The following is a 21,150-nucleotide window of genomic DNA, read 5'->3' on the forward strand; positions in this document are numbered from 1 at the left end:
CTGGCGGGCTATATAATATAATACAGCCCTTGGTGTGGCAGAGTCAGACACAACTGAGCCACTAACACTTTCACTTTGCCTCTCACTACAAAGGCCAGTCTGGCGCAACTTAGAGTCAAGGATGCTTTTCCTGACAGCCGAGGCACTGTTGATTTAAAGTTTCCTTAGCAATAAGGGTCTTCAGACACCGTAGCCAGAGCTGTTGGTTGGACTTTCCCCGCAGCATCTCTAAAATAACATACATTCAGTGAGCAGTGCAGGTGAGCAGGCCCTCGGCGAATTTCCTGGAGGAGGCAGAAGGGTTGCAGGCAGGACCAGCCTTCCAGCGCCAACCCACAGAGCTCATTTCACTGAGGGACAGTCCTTCAAAGTCCACCTTGAACCCAGTTCCCCCAAAGTGGGCAGAAACAGAAGGGGACAGCTCTAAACAACTGTCTATGCCATGTACCCTCTTCTGGAAACAAATCTACTAATAGGAAAGCCAATTTGGGGAAAAAAAATGTAGATGCTACTCAAATTTCAGAGCTGTTATCAGTGGGGGAAAATTATTAATGAAAGTGAATGGCATGTTTCTTGCATTACAAATTAAATTCCTCCTAATAATTTTTATTAGTAACAAATTTGGATTGCTTTTAAAACAATATATTTTTATTTGGTGTGCTGGGGTCTTAGTGTGACACGTGGGATTTTTAGTTGTGGCACGTGGGGTCTGGTTCCTGATCGGGGATCAAACCCCAACCCCCTGCGTTGGGAGCACAGAGTCTTAGTCACTGGACTCCCAAAAGTCCCTGAATTACTTTTGATTTAACAGAGACAATGAGTCATACTGGTTAAAGTCTTAATAATATCGTATTTATTAATATAGTAAACCCTGAATATAGAAGATCTATGGCTCCATGAAAACTTTCACTGGCTTAAAAAAAAATCAAATAAATGCTTTTTTGAAGAACAAAGTTGTACAATGGCATCTTAAATATCCACTAAAAATGACTTAACATGAAATATAATTATATATTATAATTGTCACATTAGAGTGGTTCTTTTCCTTTTCTCCAAATTTCCTATAGCATGGTTACATAATTTTTATAATAAAAATTGTAAATTAAGAAAGAATTTGGAGTTACAAAACATAGTTGGCTTTTCAAAAATCTTCAAACAAATAAGGCAGGAAAGGGGACATTCAACCACGATGAAGAAGATGCTGGGTGGAGAGGTCGGGGAGGAGCTGTGGGCGGGCAGCCCTTCATTTCCAGCTGCACTGCCCCTGGAGACAGCAATCAGGAGCCCCCTCTCCTGCGCCACCAGGATCCCCACCAAGGTGGGGAGGACAAATGCGCAACTGCTACACGCTTATGAGCCCTGCGTGCCTGGGAACCTCAAGGCACTTTTGGAACCTACGCTTGATTAGGTCTGATGGTGAGGAACGTGAGGATCACACACGAAGACCAAAAGGACCGATCAACAGTGACCTCCCAGGAGCAGTCACTGTGGGCACCACACCATCAGACCGGCATTCCGTAACCCACGGGCTGAGGGAAAGAGCAGGCGCCTTTCTTTTCTAAAATTATATCTCCTTTACTCAACTATGTTCACTTCAAAAGACAAGTGCGGGACTTTAAACAGACCTCACGCACACTGCCTGGAGAAGGAAGTGGCAGCCCACTCCAGCATCTCTGCCTGGAGAATCCCATGGATGGAGGAGCCTGGGGGCTACAGTCCGTGGGTCGCAAAGAGTCGGACAGACTGAGCGACTAAACCACCACCCCCACCATGCACACTGACAGCCCACAAAACAAACTCTTCACACCCTTGCACGGTTGTTTTTTGGGGGGGTTGGGGTGTTGCTAGAAAACCAAAATCGGTACTGAGAATGTGTATGCATTTCAGAAGATACATTTTTAAAACTCATTTTAAAAAATGGTCTAGTGGACATTCCAAACTAGTAACCCAGGGAGGAGGGACCATAAATGCTTACTGTGTTGGTCTATAAAAATAGAAAGCCCTCAAGAAGGACTTCAGAGCCCCTTCCTGGAGAAAGCACACAGTTTGTGGCCAGAGGCTACGCCGGCACGGATGTAACCTCCTCCCTAACGGCCGGATGCGCCCTCCTCCTCCTCGGAGGTGTCGGGAGGCGGCACGCGCACCTCCCAGCGGCGTGCCGCCGGGGTCACAGCTGCTGGCTGGTGAAGAAGGATTTGGTCTCCCTGCAGGTGGGGTTCACGCACAGCGGACAGCTCAGAGTCAGCTGTGTGGAGCAGCGCTCCTTGGACTGGAGGTGAGAGTGGACCAGGTCGGCCAGGGCCTGCAGGACAGACGGGAAGGACAGACGGTCAGAAGCGCAGACACCGCTGCTCCCCACGCCGCCTCCGCGCCCCCATCTGCCCAGGGGAGCACTAGGGCGTGGGGCTTCTCTTCACCTGAATTATTTATTTGCACCCTTTGAACCCAATTCTATAACGTCTTCCTTTCCTAAGAATTCTCAGCTTAGAGAAAAGGCGAAAATTCAGGTTTTAGAAAACGAAATCCCCACACCCCACCTGCCGAACCTTGTCTCTGGAAGGCAGATTTTAAATTAGACGTCGGGATGGGTGGGTAGAAATAAGAAAACAGGGACTCTCTGAAGGAGGAGAGAGCCGGAGTGTAAGGGATTCGATTTTATTTTTCTAATTAATTGGAACTCAAAATGTTCTAATATGTGAGAAAACCAATATTCTGTAAGAGTTTCTCAGAGGACCGCTCTCCGACATGCTCTACTAAAATGGTTGTAACATTAGAGATACCTTCGAGAACAGTGGGTTTCCATTAAGAGACTCCGCTCTTCTGATGTTTTCAAGTCCACACTGAATCAAATGAGAAAAGGGAGGAAAAACACATACACATTTTATTTTCCTTTTTTTTTTTTTTTAAAGAAACTGCTACAAAAAAATAAATACATATACAGATACACACACAACTCAAAGTCTTGGTACCCAAGTATTCACAGACCACCCAGAAATGAAAAACAGTCCTGATACCAGGCACAGACATTGATTTTTACCTATTATCAAATTGCTCATCAATTTCTATTCCCATCCCCCAGCCCATGACCTTCCAATGGGTTCTGTGTTTCCAAACCATTTTTGAGGTTCTATAGGATAGAATACTCAAATAATTTAAATCTGCTTACCATTCTTTTTTAGTCCACCTTTCTAATGCCTACTTATAGACTCTACCTAAGCAGAATGTTGCTTTAGAGACTTAAATTTTTATGCATGCTTTGATTCCAAGTGCCAAAAGAGGTAAATTAATTTAATGTGTATTGAAACTAGATTGGATCTAATATACAGAGTTGGGATTTTAAATATATTCTTACCTAGAAAAATCTAAGTTAAAAAACTAAGGATTATATTTCACAACCATCCTTACTCAAAAATATCCTGTTAATTCCAGCTAATTATTCTGCAAATAATTGAGAAATATCTAACTATTATTTACTCAGGTAGCTAGGATCTTCTCTTTCCCTTTCTGAAATGCTGATGGCTTTTCGGTTGCTGTATCTTTTAAGTTAGAAGACTGGAAACAGGAAAATGGTGAGATTCAGCAAACACACAGTTCTCAACAGAGCAAACATATTCTAAAACTTCATATAGAGGTAAGCTGGTTATCCTGCTGTTGGTCACTGTTCTCAAACACTGTTTTGTTTTGGCCACACCACACAGCAAGCAGGTTCTTAGTTCCTGACCAGGGATGCAACCCTCACCCCGTGCAGTGGAAGCGTGCACTTTTAATCACTGGACCACAAGGGAAGTCCCTAGAAAGCATCACTAAATGAAGTCCATAGACAACCCTACAATCTCATTTTAGCCAATTACAACTTTCACATAAATTTCTTATCAAAACTGCTGACAAGCGCCTTAGGCGCCCTCTACCTTTAGGACCAGCAGGCACACACAAAAAACGGGGCGGGGGCGGCGGGGGTTGCTGCTGAAGCTCCCCCCAACCCACTCTCCACCCTGCCCGGCACCTGCCACCTGGTCCCAGAGAGGGAGACCACCCAGCACATGTGGGATGACCAGCGCCGGGAGCTGGGATGGAGGATGAGCGGGGACGTCTCTTTGGGTCCCCAGGGTTCCACGGTTCCCACAGAAACAACACTAGGAAAGGGGGCGCAGGTTCAGGCCGGCCCTCAGAAGCCCTGAGATGGGTCAACAGTGGTTTTCCTCCACATGGATGACAATCACATCCGTCTTCCATTACAAGACACTCAGGATGGTTGGTATTTGTTATTTCAATAATCAGATTGATCACAGCATAGTAGCAAACAGCTAATTAAGTGAGTGCATAAAAGAGGTCAGGGAAATTACAACACATAACTGCTCCAGAGTTCATCCCATGGTCTTTCTTAAATGAGGAGGATTCTAGGGCCTCGAAACCCAGCAGAAGCAGCATCACAGCCTGAGCAAAGGGCAGTATTAGGTGAAGAAAGGAATTATACAGACAACAATAAAATTCTTTTCTTCCAAACTGGTGAGAAGCACACTTATTTTTTTTCTCAAGGAAATGTGGTTTTCACTACTTTCAATGGGTACAGTAACTCAAACTAAACACAATGATGTTGCCTGCAGTGATGCCCGGTCACCCGTTTTGCAAAGGCACGAAACTGCTTTCCCCCTGCAAATGTGGAGATGAAGTCGATTTGCTCAGATCAGAACTCGGATGAAGTATTATCCGGAACGATGAGGCCACAGTACATGCGAACACATACCAAGCGATATTTCTGAATGATACAATTAGATCACTGCAGAGAGAGTTACCTTTTAAAACAAATCACATTTCAAAAAAATCAAATCAAAATGGGATAAATAACCACACTTACCTCACTGGCTAGAACTTGAGAGTACTCGATGTCCAGCTCATAGAGCGTTTCGATGTGATCGCTGGTAAACGCTATTGGCACTAAAAGGATGTTCTTCCTTCCCCTCTTACAAAGCCCTTTGATGGCCTCGTCTGTCTGAGGACCCAGCCAGGGCATCGGGCCAACCTATGAGAAAGCAGGAGGAGTGCACACAGGGACCGTGTCTCACCACAGCCCACTGCCCCGGACACACTCATATGCACACGCATGCACACACGCACACACACAGCCTCCCTGTAAGAGTGAGGGCCACGCTTTACACCTCGCTAATGGGTTTTGGTATTTCTTTATTAGGCTTGAATCCGTCTGCTGCTGCTAAGTCTAGAAGCTGGCAAAATATAAAGAAGAATTTCTGTGATTTCAACTGAAAATAATCTCTTGTTTGAATGGAATCAATGGAATTCTGCTCATCACTTGTTTTCCTCTCCATCATATTTGCTTGCAGAATTCCTCCTGCTCATATGAGCAGTCAGGTTATTGCAGAACATTCTGTCTGCGTGAAAAGGCCAAATCTGATCGTTTTATAACCAAGTCCTAAAATAGACATCCTCCAAAGAGCTGACCCCCTGCAAACGTGAGGAAGTCACCTACCTTGGATTGCCAAACCAGTCGGTAGGGGTTGGAGTAACCCAGCTTGTCCATGACTCTCTGGACAGTGGCGCCTACCTCTTGAGGATAGGGGTCCCCTCTGTTGACCACCTGCAGCAGAGACACAAGAGTTCAGTTGCCAACACCGTGCAGGGTTCTGAGAGCCTGGGGCTGGGCGGGGAAGCGGCCTGAGCCCTGGGCTGGAGGCTGCCCCTCGTCCTCCGCACTAATGCCCACGCCAGCTGAGCTCAGGGCCCAACTTACTTGGATGGATTTCATCGGCCAAAGGCACACAGGGTACCAAATCAGCTCTCGGGTTCCTAGGAATGCATCAGATTCTACATCCACGCCACCCAGAGGAGACTGACAACACACACCATGGGAGGATGGGTTTCTCCAGCCCCCTGGCTGGAACAGGGATGACACAGAGACGCTGGCACGGGGTGGGCCTTCACTTTTGGTACTTACCTGAAGGGCTGATTTTATTTTAATTTTTGACTGTGCTCTGCAGCTTGCAGGGTCTCAGTTCCCCGAACAGGGACTGAACCTGGGCCATGGCAGTGAAAACCCGGGATCTTAACCACTGGACTGCCCAGGGAACTCCCTGATTTTAGAAATGGAACTGAAAGAGTACTGTACGGACAGTGTATAGAACTACTGAGTTCACGGGGACCAGGTGAAGAAAAGGGGTGAACACTAGAGGAGTAAGAGAAAGAAGCAGCACGTGGTTCGGATTCCAGGCTCCTTGAGAACACGGTCTGTGCCTTCGAGCTCCTTCCAGTTCCTTCTCCCCACTCCTCCCACAGCAGTGGACCACGGCCATGCTTTGAGCGCAGTCAGTGTCTGCAAGCGCTCCTCACCTTTGAAAGTGTGCAACAGACATTTTCTTTTTACTGCTTTAATATTTAGCTGTATCGTTTCTCTTTAGTTGCTAAGTCGTGTCCAGTTCTTTTGAGACTCCATGGAACATAGCCCACCAGGCTCCCCTGTCCATGGGATTCTCCAGGCAAGAATACTTGAGTGGATTGCCATTTCCTCCTCCAGGGGAATCTTCCAGACCCAGGGATCGAACCCGCGTCTCCTGCATTAGCAGGTAGATTCTTTACTATTCAGCTACCTGGGAAGCCCATTTAGTTGTGTACCAACTTTCTAACCCCCCATCCTGCTTTATTTCTTCCCACAACACTTATTACCTTCTATTGTTTCATACTACTTTCTTATCTGTTATGCTTATTATCTGTCTCCTCCCCCTCATTCCCTGAATGCGAAGATTTTTTTGTTCTGTTTTGTTCATTCCCCTGTTTTGTGGTAGGGGATAGAACAGTGCCTGGAATAGCGTAGGTGTTCAATAAACACCGTTGAGATGAAATGATGAGCTATTCTTTGACAATCTCCAAGTAGCTCACTTAAGATATTTTTAATCACAAAGAGACATAATGACTTTATAATGGGCAAATCCAGAAGACACCACCTTAGGCTGATGACCACAGATCACTTCAGGAGTAGTGAGATTAACTGGCAGCATGTACTCCCAGCATGATGCACTCAGAAGCACAGGCCACTGGCGGGGGGAGGAGGGGTTATTCTTCCTGATAATAAACAACCTCAGTCTACGCATGAGAAAACACCCAACACATCCAAATGGAGGAGCATGCTGCGGAATAACTGTGTGTGTTTGTGTGTGCACTAGTTGCTCACTCATGTCCAACTCTTTTCGACCCCATGGACTGTAGCCCGCCAGGCTCCTCTGCCCATGGGATTCTCCAGGCAAGAATACCGGAGTGGGTTGCCATGTCCTTCTCCAGGGGGTCTTCCCAACTCAGGGATTGAACCCGGGTCTCCTACATTGCAGGCAGATGCTTCACCATCTGGGCTACCAGCGTTGCTACAAAATCATGCTTCAAAAATATCAAGTTCAGGAAAGACAAATGACAGGAGGAGGAACTGTCCCAGATTGGAGGAGCCTAAGGAGCTGGGACAAGTAACTGCCCTGGGAGATCCTGGGAGAGGAAAGCAACCCCTGAGGAGGAGCTGGTGAAAAGTGAGTGAAGTCCTCAGGTAACAGCTCTGCATCTCCACTCAGTTCTCAGTTTCCATTGCTAGACTTCCGGTTATGTGAGATGTCAACGTTAGGAGACGCTAAGGGAACTCTGTACTATTCTGTAACTTTTCTGTAAGTCCAAAATGACTTCAACATACATTATATATATGTATATGTATATATATATATATATATATATATATATATATACACATTATTAAGGGGGAAAGGGGCTTCCCAGGTGGTGCCAGTGGTAAAGAACCCACCTGTCAGTGCAGGAGACATAAGAGACAGGGGTTCAATCCCTGGGTTGGGAAGATCCCCTGGAGAAGGAAATTGCAATCCACTCCAGTGCTCTTACCTGGAGAACCCCATGGACGGAGGAGCCTGGTGGGCTACAGTCCGTGGGGTCGCAGGGTTGAACACATCCGAAGCGCTTAGCACGTAAGGGGGAGAAGTCATTAGGAGCAAATGCAGGCGAACAGCAGAGCTTGAGCTCCACAATCCCTCTGCCTTCCCGACCCCATCCTGACCCTCCTGACTTCATGGTGTGCCTCAGTTCTACCCAAGACCCTGGGCAGAAAAACAAAACAAAACAAAACAAAAACCTGGAAGCCGCGTGTTCAGTCCCTGAGGGGGAGAAAGGGAAGTGAGGGGAGAGAAAAGCAGAGAGAAAACAGCACCTGGAACTGTTCACACATGAACACGTGTTTCCCCCTCTCCCGCTTCCCTCTGGCCCTTCAGCCGCTGCCTCATTACACACGGGCGGGTATAAAAAAAGGATGAGAGCCGAGCAGGAGTACGGACGTGTTGAAGAAGCTGCGCGCGGTACCGGAAAGAAGGGCAGGCAGGCTTCCCGAAGAGCAGCTTGCTTCTCTCTAGAGCTGCCTACTGCCGGATCGTGCCCCCCGGGCGAGAGGGAGACACAGGCTGCGAAGGGCTCGCCCCTGGCGACCGCCAGGTGGCGCCACAGGCCAGCCAGAAGGGGGGCCCCAGAGAGGACCCTGGGTTAACTCATTAACTCTGCAGCTAAAACCTTAATCATGCCTACAGCAGTAATTCTCCGCCTCTCCAGCTTTGAGAGCGATGTTTTCAGGACACAGTGCTAGCTGCGAGCTGATGAAATGGGCTGCTCACCCCAGGCATTTCTGTACATCATACATATACCAGCTCCATCATTCTTGTCTCCAAAAATGCGATAGTCATGGCTGCTGCTGCTGCTGCTAAGTTGCTTCAGTCGTGTCCGACACTGTGCGACCCCATAGATGGCAGCCCACCAGGATGGCACAGAGGTGCTATTTTAACAAACACCCGGTGTCATATGAGAAACCAAGGAGCAACCAGATCATAACTGGATACACTTTACATTCACTGGCCAAAATGTGCTCCTGAGCCTTGGCAAATGAAAAACTAATCACTTCCTGGAATTCAAACAACTTCTGTCAAGTCTTGAGGACAAAAAGAATGGGGTTGAGAGCGCTCAGTCTGAATATGGAAGCCCTACCATCCAAGTTCCTTGAACAGGGCAGGCGAAAACAGCCTTCTTTAATTGTCCCATTTAATAAAATTCTCACATAGGAATGGATCTTCAACTTATCATTTTAAAGGAACTTAGGAACATAATATCTACTCACAATATCATAGTCTGAATTAATTGTTATTAGGTTTCAAGAGCTTCCCTGGTGGCTCAGCTGGTAAAGAATCCACCTGCGATGTGGGAGACCTGGGTTCAACCCCTGGGTTGGGAAGATCCCCTGGAGAAGGGAAAGGTTACCCACTCCAGTCTTCTGGGCTGGAGAATTCCATGGACTACATGCCCATGAGGTTGCAAAGAGTTAGACATGACTGAGCGACTTTCATTTTCAGGTCTCAAGAAATGAGTCTAGCTAAATTAGCACCAAGCTCAGTTTGAGATTTTAGAGTCCCTCCTTGCACTGGGCTTAGGCTGAATGGAAACTGGACCCACGTTAAACCTTTTGACCCCTCTACCACTGGGTCATCAACGAAATGTTCTTACTTACAGACATTGGCAGTGAGTGAGCAGAAAAAAGAATGACCACCTCGCGTCTCTTCTCAGGAGGAAAGTGATCCAGCTCTTTCAGAATATGGTCAGCAAAGCACTGCGGGAACACCAAGAAAGGGGGGGATACGGAGGGGGCGGGAAGAAAGACATGGAAGGAGAAGAAAATAGTCTGTGTGAGTGACACCACAAATCTCAGCGAAGCCCTCAAACACAGCAACTGTCTCTGTTAAGGGAAAAAAACCCTGCAAACTGTACAGTGTCTCTAGCTTTGGTTCATCATCAGAATGGCTCATAACGGTTCCAGGGGCCTGGGGAATTTGATGGGAAACTTCTAAAGCTTGCTAATGGCTCACTGAAAATGAACGCTCTGGACCTGCTTCCCCGTGGGAGGCACAGGGCACATTTCCAGATGGAAAGGAAACGCAGATGGGAAGGAGGAGTTGTTTTAAGACCTCTCACTTGCTCCGTTAGCAGGAAAACCGCTTACAGGGTCTTTCTGAATCTCCCTTAGTTTGGCTTTCAGGCATATCACATTAAAATACATTAGACAGAACTAACCGAGGGATAAGAAAATATGGTTCCTTTTTTACGACCTTGGCCTCCCTGAGTCAGTCTTCGTAACGACCTCCCTAACAGCAGACGAGACGGTTGCACCACTCTCGTTCAATTCACAGAGGAGAGACGTGGCTGACTGGGGGGCCCGTCGGGTCCCATCTGCGGAACCTGGGCCAGAAGGCAGCTCCTGCTCCTCCACATCTCTGTCCACCAGACCAGCCAAGCCCCTTCCGAGGCCGGCACGTCCAGAGTCACATCAGTAGGTGCTGAAATACCAGACCTGAGGAGGCTTCCTTTCATCTCTCTCTTTAATCATGCTGTCATTCAACTTATAAAGCAAAGGGCTACAAAGGACATGAACGGGTGAACTGACAACACTGGAGTATGAACGCAGGTTGGACAGATTTCAGTGTCAATATGAAGTTTGCTGAAGTTGAATACTGTATCATTGCAATGGAAAAGAATACACTGTTTAGGTGTAAAGAGTGGTTTTATACGTCTGTGTGTGTGTATGTATATACATCTTATTCTCAAAAGGTTCAGGAAAAAATTATGTATACATAGACACGCATATGCACACACATAAAGGGTATGCAAATGATAAAGTGGGATAAATTTTAACACAGGAATCTAAATAAAGAGATGGGGGTTCCTTATATACTATTCTGGGAACTTTTATGTATGCTTGAAATTATTTCCAAATAAAAATGTTTTTAAACATAATATTAAAAAAATTATAAAGGACAGTTTACCAAAACCATGTAAATTTGCACTTGTTGGCATTTTTGATACATCAGTGTTTAATACGACAGGATGAGCAATTACTCCATAACAAATATTGGAATATTATTAGTTTTCTCAGAACCCTCAGGTTTTGATAAATTAATGCTCAAAGGCACAAAATGGTGCCTAGAGAGTTCGCTCCCTTTTCAAAATTTATAATTTACCTACAGAGTGAATGTGATAGGATTAAACACCAACATAAACAATATTTTCTGGTGGTCTTTTCAGTGTTAGTAGACTAAGGATGCTCAGAAAAGATTATATTTGTACAAGCCCAGATAAGGAGGCCCAGAGCAAAGTTTAAAGACAGCCTGCAACATACATTTACTCTAAATATTCCAGCAGTTAGATAACAGAAGCAAAAGGACTATTTTCAGTAATTACTACTTATCATAAGTAGAAATGTAGATTAACCACAAGATTTTTAGTTCCAGCTTTTGTTGTTTAGTTTGGGGTTTTTTTTTTTCCATTTCCACTAGATATCAAATCTCCTTGTGTAATCCACATAATACTAATAACCTCTAAATTTTTGTTTCCTCCAAATTTTAGTAGGATTTCTCTTTTTATCATCTTGCATGCAAGTAGAGACACAATTTGTTACGGCTTATAGCAGACTCTAAGCCGTTGTCAGCACTGAGGAGCCGTGGGCAAGCAGAAGTGCCCTGAAATCATCTAAAACCCATCTGCGGTATTTTCCAGGCGCAGCCCCTCTGCAGAATGAAAGCAGCAGGCGGCTCTCAGAGGTTTCAATCACACCATCAAGGAGGGTGGATAAATGCCTCTAAAATTCCCTTTCATTTTATGAAGGAAGACTTCCTCAGTTAAGAGACCTTTCCATCTTTCTGCTTCCCCCCTTTTCAAAGGACTGAATTTTAATGCAAATCTAATTACTGCCTCGATCAGGGCAGGCAGATGCTGCACAGATCCCCGCTTCTCTGCTGCCACATGGCAGTGCTGACCTGAGACACCCCTCGTTTCCAACCCCGGGCCTCCGAGCGGAACAGGCAGGCCAGGCTGGGGCTGCAGGCGGTCTGGACGGGAACCGCCTCCCTGGAAAGAGCCAACTCGGTGGGGACACCGCACCTGGACCAAAACGACACCCACCCCTGAGAGAAGGCGCCTTCTTCCCACTTCTCGCTTAAAACTGAATTTCGGCCTCTGCGTTAACCCTTGACAGCACCTACGTGCCTAAGGAAGACGCGGACCGCTCGGGGCGAGCCGGCCAGCGTTCCGCGAGGTCCACCACCACCTAGTGGTGACAGATGTAAGTGCCGCCGGGCTGCAGAAAAAGCGCTGAAGCAGGCACTTTGCTGAGAACGTCCGAGGAGTGAAACACAAACTAGACGAGTTCCCCGTCACTTAGTGTTTCTTCTACCGAAACTAACTCAAAGGTAGAAAACTTCCACCAGCGGAACCAAGCAGTGTGTGTATGATGGAGGACAGTGCCCAGTAGCGGTCCTGTAGTCAAAGGGTGAGAAGGTGTATAACAGCAGCATTTCAGAGCTTTGCAATTGTGCTTTAACTGATTCTCTTAAAACCAAGCATCTATTACTAAAAATATTACATATATAAACTGCGTAGGAGAAATATGAAACTTCTAATATAGACACTTTCTCAACTGAAGCGTTAAATTTATTCTATGTCTCAGAGCACGTAGATATAGTCCCTTTAAAACCTTTAGGTCTTGATATTTTAATGGATTTAGAAAATAGAGAATCTATTAGTCGGTTATTCAATCTATGAATGGAGATTAGATAAACACCCTGCTTAATTCTTTTCCCTTGCATATTCTTTAACGTTCTTTTGGTCACTGTGAAATACAAAATTCAAAACATAATTCTGCTATAGTTTGTAACTAATACTATTAATCTGAAGAAAAGGAAGAGTTAAACCTTTAACCTTTACATTTCTTTTCTCCTGGCATAATAAATCAAGACTCAAATACCTTTTTTTTTTAATTCCTCAGAACACAATTTAAGGACGAGAACAGTAGGCTTGGAAGAACACCCACAGACCAGGCAGGGACGAGAGCCTGGCCCACGGCGGAAGCGGGGCGACGGCAGCCGGCAGTGGTCGCTCACCTGGATGAGGAGGGGGTGCGTGGGCCACCTGTCGATCGTGCTCCACTTCATGGTGGGCTTCCTGCCCACTTCATTGTAGTATCTGTAAATGGCATTTAAGCTGCTGCCTGAAATACACAGGGGCTACTTAGTGCATGTGGGTTATGGTGAAAGTAAAAAAACAGACTAGTAAAGGCAGTAATTATAAGCTCAAAGCAGGTAATTTCTGCACTGAGTCAGTCTAATTACAATCATTTCAATACTCTAAAATGCATATAGATCTAACTACCCTGCAAATGCAGATCACTAAAAAGCAATCAATTTCAACGACCTTTCTAAGATTAGTGAGGCCACTTCTCTAGAGAAGCACAGTGGTGGTGGATTTATGAAATATAAGCAGTCGTTATTTGCAAGGACCAAGTCTTACAACAGAAAGCATGTTACATTTTTCCCCCGTTATGAAGGGAATCAACCCCATTTACAGCGTGGGAAAGAAAGGAAAAAGAAACGAGGTGTGACCCCAGCACGCTACCACAATCGTCGTTTCATTCTAACTGGTGCTTTCCAGTGATGTTTCCCTATAGCTGTGATGTTTCACAAATTAATTTCAGTACACGGGCACTTCTGTATCCTGAATGCTTAGGGCATTTTTACTTAGCATCATGAGATGAATATTTTCCACATTATAATAAAAGCTTTATAATCATCCTTTTTAATGGCCCATTGACAAGAATAACAGCTTATTAAGGCTTCTAAGCTCATTCTCTATTTTTATCTGCTTTATTAAATTATCCTCACTCCCTAGAATAAGTTAAATGGGTACCAAATCCTTGTAGGTAATCTATCAAAACTCGTATTTCTAAGCAAGAGATGGTTAACATGAAAATTCAAAGACTAAAGAAAGGAAAGCAGATGGTGCCAACCCAGGGCAATTTTTTTCCTGGCCTAGAGGATTTGGCACTGGGGCCAACCCCTAATCCTATGAAATCAGCCCTAACGTGGGGCCTCCTCGTCAATCTTCACGTGGGGCAAATGCTCCAAAACACGGCCGTGCTTCCTGACACCACTAGTTTCTCTCCTAGAACTGTTCATCAGTCAAGTCTCCAGATAAAAAACGCTTGCCAGCACAAAGCCATACTGACATCGCATGTACTCTCAGGCTAAGACTCGATTTTCAAAAAAAAAAAATACATCGAGTTCCGTTTTTATGAGCAGAATACAATGAGTCAGATAAATCCAAACGGAGTCCATCCCAGGTTCAAAACCCGTCTCTCCAGAAATCACGAAGCAGTCAACGCCATCTGCACGTCGCGAGCCGCATTTCACAGGGGGACGTTCATTGTCCGATGGGTCGGGTTGGCCAGAAAGTTCATTTGGATTTTTCTGTAACACTGTGCCTGAAGGAACTTTGTGGTCAAGCCAATACAAAAGGACTTCTGGAAGCCACAGGAGGTCTTCTGGATCGCTCAGAAACATTCAATGAACTGCCTAAAGTAGTAATTAAGGGGAGAGCATAACTAAAAAAAAAAATCACCTGATTAAAAAAAGTGATTGATACATCGAATATACTGGCGCTGCCACAACATGTGTCTAAATAAAGCAACAGACAAATGGCACTCTAGTGGCCTCCAAGAATGAACACAGCTTCACATCTCTGCAGTGAAGCTGCACCTTCCCTTATGTCTTGGGGAAAACCTGCACAGACCTTGACGTTTTAAACACACAGGCAGAGCCAGCTGTGAGATGCAACGCTGGTCAATCCTTTGTCACATAAATAACCATCTTCTTGCTTAATTTTGAGAGCAGACATTTACATGGTAAGATATATTTTTTAAAGCCAGGCAAAAAGTATAGCTTAGAAAGGTCATAAGACACATATCCAAAAGAAATCACAATTCAAACTCTTGAGGGTGTCTGAGAACTTGGGCACTTTCACAGGGGCTCTGAATAAATATTTAAGGCACACAGCAGGCTTCCGAGATTTCTTTCAGTAGTCTTTTGTTTTCTCCTTCCTGTTATAGAAATAATATGCACTAATGTCCAAAAGCAATTTAGAAGTAAAAACGTGCTGACCCCAGAGCCTTGAAAAAGAATGCAAACAGACGTTAATTGTGAGTGACATTAGACGATTTACCTATAGCTAAATGATACAGAGATTGGCAAAACATTATCCTCCAGCTCCAATTAAATATCTAGGAAACACCACCTAGTAATACTTCCGCAAATCTAGAACACTGAGAGAAGTTGGCAAAGGAAACCCTAAACTGGGCTTTGTTTGACCAGGAACCAACCCATAACCAAAATACATATCCATATTTCCAATGTTATACGGACACCTCTGCTTGCAAAATGGAAACATCTATCACCTTTGCTGCATTAATAAGAATACTGGCGTAGCCATAAAAATAAAGCTTTATTACACAAACACAGAAAGTGGCTTAAGGTGCATTACGGATCCATTCTACATGCATTAAAGCACTGGACAGTGGAAGCCGCTGCCTTTCACCCACCATTTGTAATTCTCAGTCCACTGGCTAATAACTCAAGGGACAGATGAACCATGAGATTTCAAATAGACGGACCTGAACTCTGGCATTTAACACAGACAGGCTGGATTTGCCATTCAAATCAAAAGAGATCCATCCTCTCCTCCTGCCCTCCGGCCTCCCATTCTTCTCACCGGGGCCGGAGCCGCCCTCCGCCGGCAGCGGGCAGCTTACCTGTGGTGGAGCAGCTGTACTGGGGGTACTGCGTGAAAGCAACCGCCCTCTCCAGGCCGTCCCTCTCCATCTCTTCAATTGCTTCCTCTGTTAACGGGTGGACGTACCGGAATCCAATATAGTATTTGTGCGGGGCTGTTAGGAAGCATGTGTGGGAAGGAGAAAGTATTCATCTTGATATAGATTCTGAACATAATGCAGTGCCCAGAACAAAGGACAGTTAACCTGATTTCCTGAGGCTGATAATGTGAGCAAGGTTAGAATATTCCTTGGATCTTCTCCAGCCTTTCACCGGTAGGTGCATTTTTCACCACTCTTTTCTGTGATCAACTCCCCCCCGCCCCCCGCCCCCCGCCATCACACACATACTTTCATGGAGCGCATGGTTTTTAAAACTCAAGCTTCTGTGCCTTATTCTCTGCTCTCGGCCAAGACAAGAGAGACTCGAGAGCAAGGAGTCAAGAACTAGCATTTATTCTTAAATATAACCTCCTCTATGGACCATGCACCATGGCAGACGCTGCGCTTTCTTCTTCTCTAAACCCCGTTTTTCAGATAAGGAAACAGACTCTTAAAGGTTAATGACCCACCAAAAGGCACACCTAGCAGATGGTCTAGATGAGATTCACTGTGGTCTCTTCACCCCAGAACCTACGCTCTGTCCATGCCCACCCCTTCACCCCAGCCTTCTCATCGCCCAAGTCCCCTTGTCCTGTTCCCTCAGACCCCAGACCACCTAGTCTACATGAAAGCTCTGGGATACTCGATAAAAGTTCATTGGTAACAAATGATTGAAATGATTCTTCTCACTTACATGAAAAACAAGACCAACCCCAACAACAATGCTTAAGTTGGAGGCACTAAATGGGATTTAAAATCATTCTTCTGGGACTGCTGTGGCAATCCAGTGATTAAGACTCTGCTTCCAATGTAGGGAGTGTGGGTTCAATCCCCGGTCACGGAACTAAGACCTCACATGCTGAGTGCAGTGGACAAAACTTAATAATAAAATCATTCTTCTGGCTCTTAAATGTCCCAAGTCAGGGGCTGTCTTTGTGCTCCCATCACTTCACCAATTCTGCCTCCTTTATTATTTTAAAAGCTCCTCAAGCAATTTTTTTAGGCATTTATAAAATCATAAAACTGGAAGCTTTCTAAAGTTATCCAGGGCTTCCCAGGTGGCTCAGTGGTAAAGAATCCACCCACCAACCGGAAGGCTCCAGTTCTATTCCTGAATCGGGAAGATCCCCTGAAGAAGGAAACCACAACTCCCTCCAGTATTCTTGCCTGGGAAATCTCATGGACAGAGGAGCCTGGTGGGCTGCAGTCCATGGGCCAGACATAAGAGTCAGACACGACTGAGCACCCACGCATCGTGTTTAGTTGTCTTTTCACAGGGTTATACCCAGTTTATGCTCAGGGATGAAATTGAAAATACACGACATAAACATTAAGTCTAGTAAAACCAAGGTCATCTTACTGTCCAGGCCTCAGCCAGGGCTGCAGCTAAGAATATGATGCTAAATTGCCGCAAGAAACATTTAAGTTAAAGAGAAGAAAAAGATAATACATTAATTGTGTGTGTGTCTCAATATATAATGTGTATTTTATATATATGTATATGTGTGTATTATATGTGTGTGTATATATTATATATGCATATATGTGTATTATATGTGTTATATACGTATGCGCGTATTATGTATATGTATGAAAGTGAAAGTGAAGTCGCTCAGTCATGTCTGACTCTTTGCGACCCCATGGACTGTAGCCTACCAGACTCCTCCGTCCATGGGATTCTCCAGGGAAGAATACTGGAGTGGGTTGCCATTTCCTTCTCCAGGGGATCTTCCCGATCCAGGGATTGAACCTGGGTCTCCCGCATTGCAGGCAGACGCTTTAACCTCTGAGCCACCAGGAACCTACGTATATGTATAAATGTGTATTATATATGTGTGTATGTGTATTATATATTATATGTGTGTGGTGGATATAGATATATAAAGCATCCCTTAGTAAACTGACCAGGGGACTGAATCAGTGGACTGTGCTGTCAAGAACAGAGGCAGAGTGTCGACAGAGGGGAGAGCCCGTCTGTGCGTGGGAAGGATGGTCTGATTCAGTGATCTACAGTGGCGACTACAAAAAGAGGAAGGAGGGGGCACAGATGAAACCTTTCTCAGCTGCCTGTCCCTTCGAGGCCTCCGATTTTCTGGTCTCTTGCATAAAGCATGGTGGCCTGCCATTAAAACCCTCCAGAGGACAAAACCCGGTAAGCAAACTGCTGGACAGATTGTTCAAAGATTACATGGTTCGCGTCCACGATCACGGTATCATCAGGCCCGTTTTTCAGGAGCTCTTGGTGCTCTGAGCTGGGGCTGAAGTGGAATTTGCTTTCTGATCTATTTTGAGACAATACAATGATCAGACTGACAGAGCAAGATCCCCCAAACGCTGTGGGTCAACCAGCTTCTGGCGTTTTTCTTTCCGCTGCCGGGAGTTGAAAGCCGCAGCCTAAAGGCCTGGGGCCTGGGAGTTTCTCAGATGTTACAGACTCAGAGAGGTGGAGGCCTCCCTCACAGATAAGGGCAGGGCGGCGACCATATCTGGAGGTGAGACAGAGAAAAATACTCTGGAAAGAACAGATAATGCTTTCCAAACGGTCCAGTTCAAGACGGCCCGCAAAAACATGTTTCAGAAAAAGCGACAAGGCACTGGGCCTCTCCTGAGGAGCCAGCAAGCCTTCACGGGGCTCCCAGCTACCGCGGGGAGACGAAGGCGGCTCCAGGGTGTCAACCAGCAGAGCCCCGTCTGGTGGGCACCACATCCAGCCAGAGCGAGCCCGCAACACGCGACTTGCTGACCCTGCCTCGTCCAGCCTCAGAGCAGATGCCCAGTGAACACTCTTTGGTGAGAACTACAGAGAAGTAAAAAAAAAAAAAAGGAACAAACAGAAAAACCATTTTTTTAAATGGTAAAACTTCGTTAACCTCCTCTCCATTCATTTAGCGATGGGCGATAATTCAACTATCATGGGCAACAGTTCAAGCGTCTGATTCGTACGTGACTCTGAGAGAAGGGCGTGAAGCTATTATGATGCTTTTCAACTTGTAGCCGATCATGGTCTGATTCGTACGTGACTCTTTGAGAGAAGGGCATGAAGTTATTATGATGCTCTTTAACTTGTAGCCGATCATGGTGAATAAGAAAAGATCAAATCTTCTGAATTTCTATTGTGTAACCATGCTAATGCCTCCAGGATTATCTAATTTTAATGTTCACAGTGATCCTAGGAGTGGGAGTGTGTTGTCATCCCCATTTTCCAGATGGGGCTCAGCGAGTGGAGTCATCTGCCTGATCTCACACAACCAGGAATGGGGAAGCCAGCTGCACCTGAAATGACCCCATTTCGCATCCAATAAAGAATAAAAGTCTTTCACTGAGTAGACTTACTCAAGAGCTTCACTGACAGCAGGCACAGTGCATGTAACTAGATATCGTTTGTAAAATATGTTTCGCTATATTCCTTTTTTTAAAAAAGGATCATGTATGATCAATCATTTTTGGCTGTGCTGGGTCTTTGCTGTGGCACATGGGCTTTCTCTGCCTGCGGTGAGCGGAGGCTGCTCTCCAGCTGCCCTGAGCGAGCTTCTCATTGCGGCGGCTTCTCTTGATGTGGAGCACAGGCTCTAGGTGCACAGGCTTCAGAAGCTGTGGGCCCTGGGCTTAGGCTGCTCCGAGGCAGGTGGAACCTTCCTGGACCAGGAATAGAACCCGTGTCCCCTGCACTGGCAGGCGGATCTCTAACCATTAGACCACCAGGGAAGCCCTAAAAATGTATCTTAGATTTAGACTTGTCATGAACTGTAATGACTACATCTCTCATCTGTGTTCCTTCTGTCTTCCTTAAATGAGCGCAGTGCAGTCTAACTCTGTGAAACTGATTCCAAGTTATATTACCTCATGGAGTGCACTGTATTTAGTCAATACTCAATTTTGTGCAGAGCCTGTGCAAGTCTCAAACTGTCTATCCTGGCTACCAAGTAACAACTGTTTGCCCCCCAAATGGGAATATGAAACATTCTTATCTGGTTGTAATCATCACATTTTTTGTTTGCTTATTTGCCTAAAGAGAACTTTTCCAAATATACATAAACAAACAGACACAGTTCTGAAATAAACTTTATAATTTCACAGGATAAAAACTATAAGATGGGAGGAGGAATGAGAAAGAGGCCGAGACAGGAAGCAGGAAGCAGGAAGGAAAAGCAGCCAGGAGGGAACCCGTGCCAGTCCCCGAGGCGGCTGGGGGCCCATTGCAGGCTTCAGGTCTACCCAGCGAAGTGTGACCAGCAGGATGAAAAACTTCCAGGTAACCTGGGGGAGCCCCTGAGGGAGCCACGGACCCACACCTGGTAATCACCTTATTAGTCTTTCATGCAAAGTTCCCCCAAAGAAGCTGCCAAACCTTGAGGCTGTTTGCAACATCCTCGTCAGCCGCCGTACTGGTTTTGTAGAGAATCGCTCCAGTAAGCCTTCAACAGATTTTCCTCTGGGCCCCTGAAGCAGACTGGCCTGTAGCAGCAAGGCCTCACGAGACTAGAAGCTTCTGGTGAGTAGAAGCCATGTGTTTCGACTTTGAGTAGCAGCATGAACCAGGGAAGGGCACTGGCTGGGCCACTGATGAATGCCTGTGTGGGTGGTCATGGGCCTCCTTAAACACCCCCACTGCCGCCAGAGCAGGCCTGCTTGGCGGACGAGATGGTCATCTACCACGCAGAAAAAAGGCAGAATTGAACTTGTCTACATCAGAGAGTCCCATGTATAGGCCGCAGAGACTGGTGACATGCCCTAGGGTCAACACCAGGTGTCTGACAGGGAGCAGACTATTGCTGTTCAGTCGCTACGTCGTGTCTGACTCCTTGTGAACCCATGGACGGCAGCACGCCAGGCTCCTCTGTCCTCTACCATCTCCCAGAGTTTGCTCAAATTCATGTCCATTTGCGTCGGTGATGCTATCTAACCATCTCATCCTCTGCCGCCTTCTCTGTTTGCCTTCAATCTTTCCCCGCATCAGGGTCTGGGACACTGATAATCAGGGAATGGGACGCTGGGGTAAATTCAGGTCATTCTATGGGGCTCTTTCCAGGCCGCCCTGGGAGGTGGAGGCCATGGCTGGCCTGCCTGGCCTGGACAAGCCAGCAGCCTCACCACAGAGAGGGGACAAGGAAGGACGCATGGGTATTCCTTTTCCAAGGCTGACAACTCCACTAGGGCCTTTATGGTGACGGGCGCTGGGCCAAGATGTCAACAGGAAGATGGTGTCTTCTCAGCACCTTTGTCCACTGAGGGCAGCACAGCAACTGCAGATCTGGTTCACGCTGAACCTTTTATTGTGATAAACTGTTAATGACTAGAGAGAGTGTTCTCTATCAGGTGTATGGTGAGGTCAATCACGTTTCCCTCACCGGACAATTTAAAAGACA

General features: G+C 46.0%; 1 protein-coding gene across 1 annotated transcript in view; it reads right to left on the reverse strand.

Moving 5' to 3' along the window:
- Nucleotides 1-830: 830 nt before the first annotated feature.
- Nucleotides 831-21,150, reverse strand: part of FECH (ferrochelatase) — a 35,945-nt gene continuing 15,625 nt past the window's right edge. Inside the window, exons 5-11 of the mRNA XM_061400304.1 lie at nucleotides 15,665-15,799; nucleotides 12,966-13,072; nucleotides 9,545-9,643; nucleotides 5,486-5,593; nucleotides 4,856-5,020; nucleotides 2,781-2,840; nucleotides 831-2,302 (exon numbers count right to left, since the gene is read on the reverse strand). Coding sequence (XP_061256288.1) covers nucleotides 2,168-2,302; nucleotides 2,781-2,840; nucleotides 4,856-5,020; nucleotides 5,486-5,593; nucleotides 9,545-9,643; nucleotides 12,966-13,072; nucleotides 15,665-15,799 — 809 coding nt within the window. The 3' untranslated portion in view covers nucleotides 831-2,167. The remainder of the gene's footprint in view (nucleotides 2,303-2,780; nucleotides 2,841-4,855; nucleotides 5,021-5,485; nucleotides 5,594-9,544; nucleotides 9,644-12,965; nucleotides 13,073-15,664; nucleotides 15,800-21,150) is intronic.

Source organism: Bos javanicus, chromosome 24, assembly GCF_032452875.1.
Source record: "Bos javanicus breed banteng chromosome 24, ARS-OSU_banteng_1.0, whole genome shotgun sequence".
Lineage (NCBI taxonomy): Eukaryota > Metazoa > Chordata > Mammalia > Artiodactyla > Bovidae > Bos > Bos javanicus.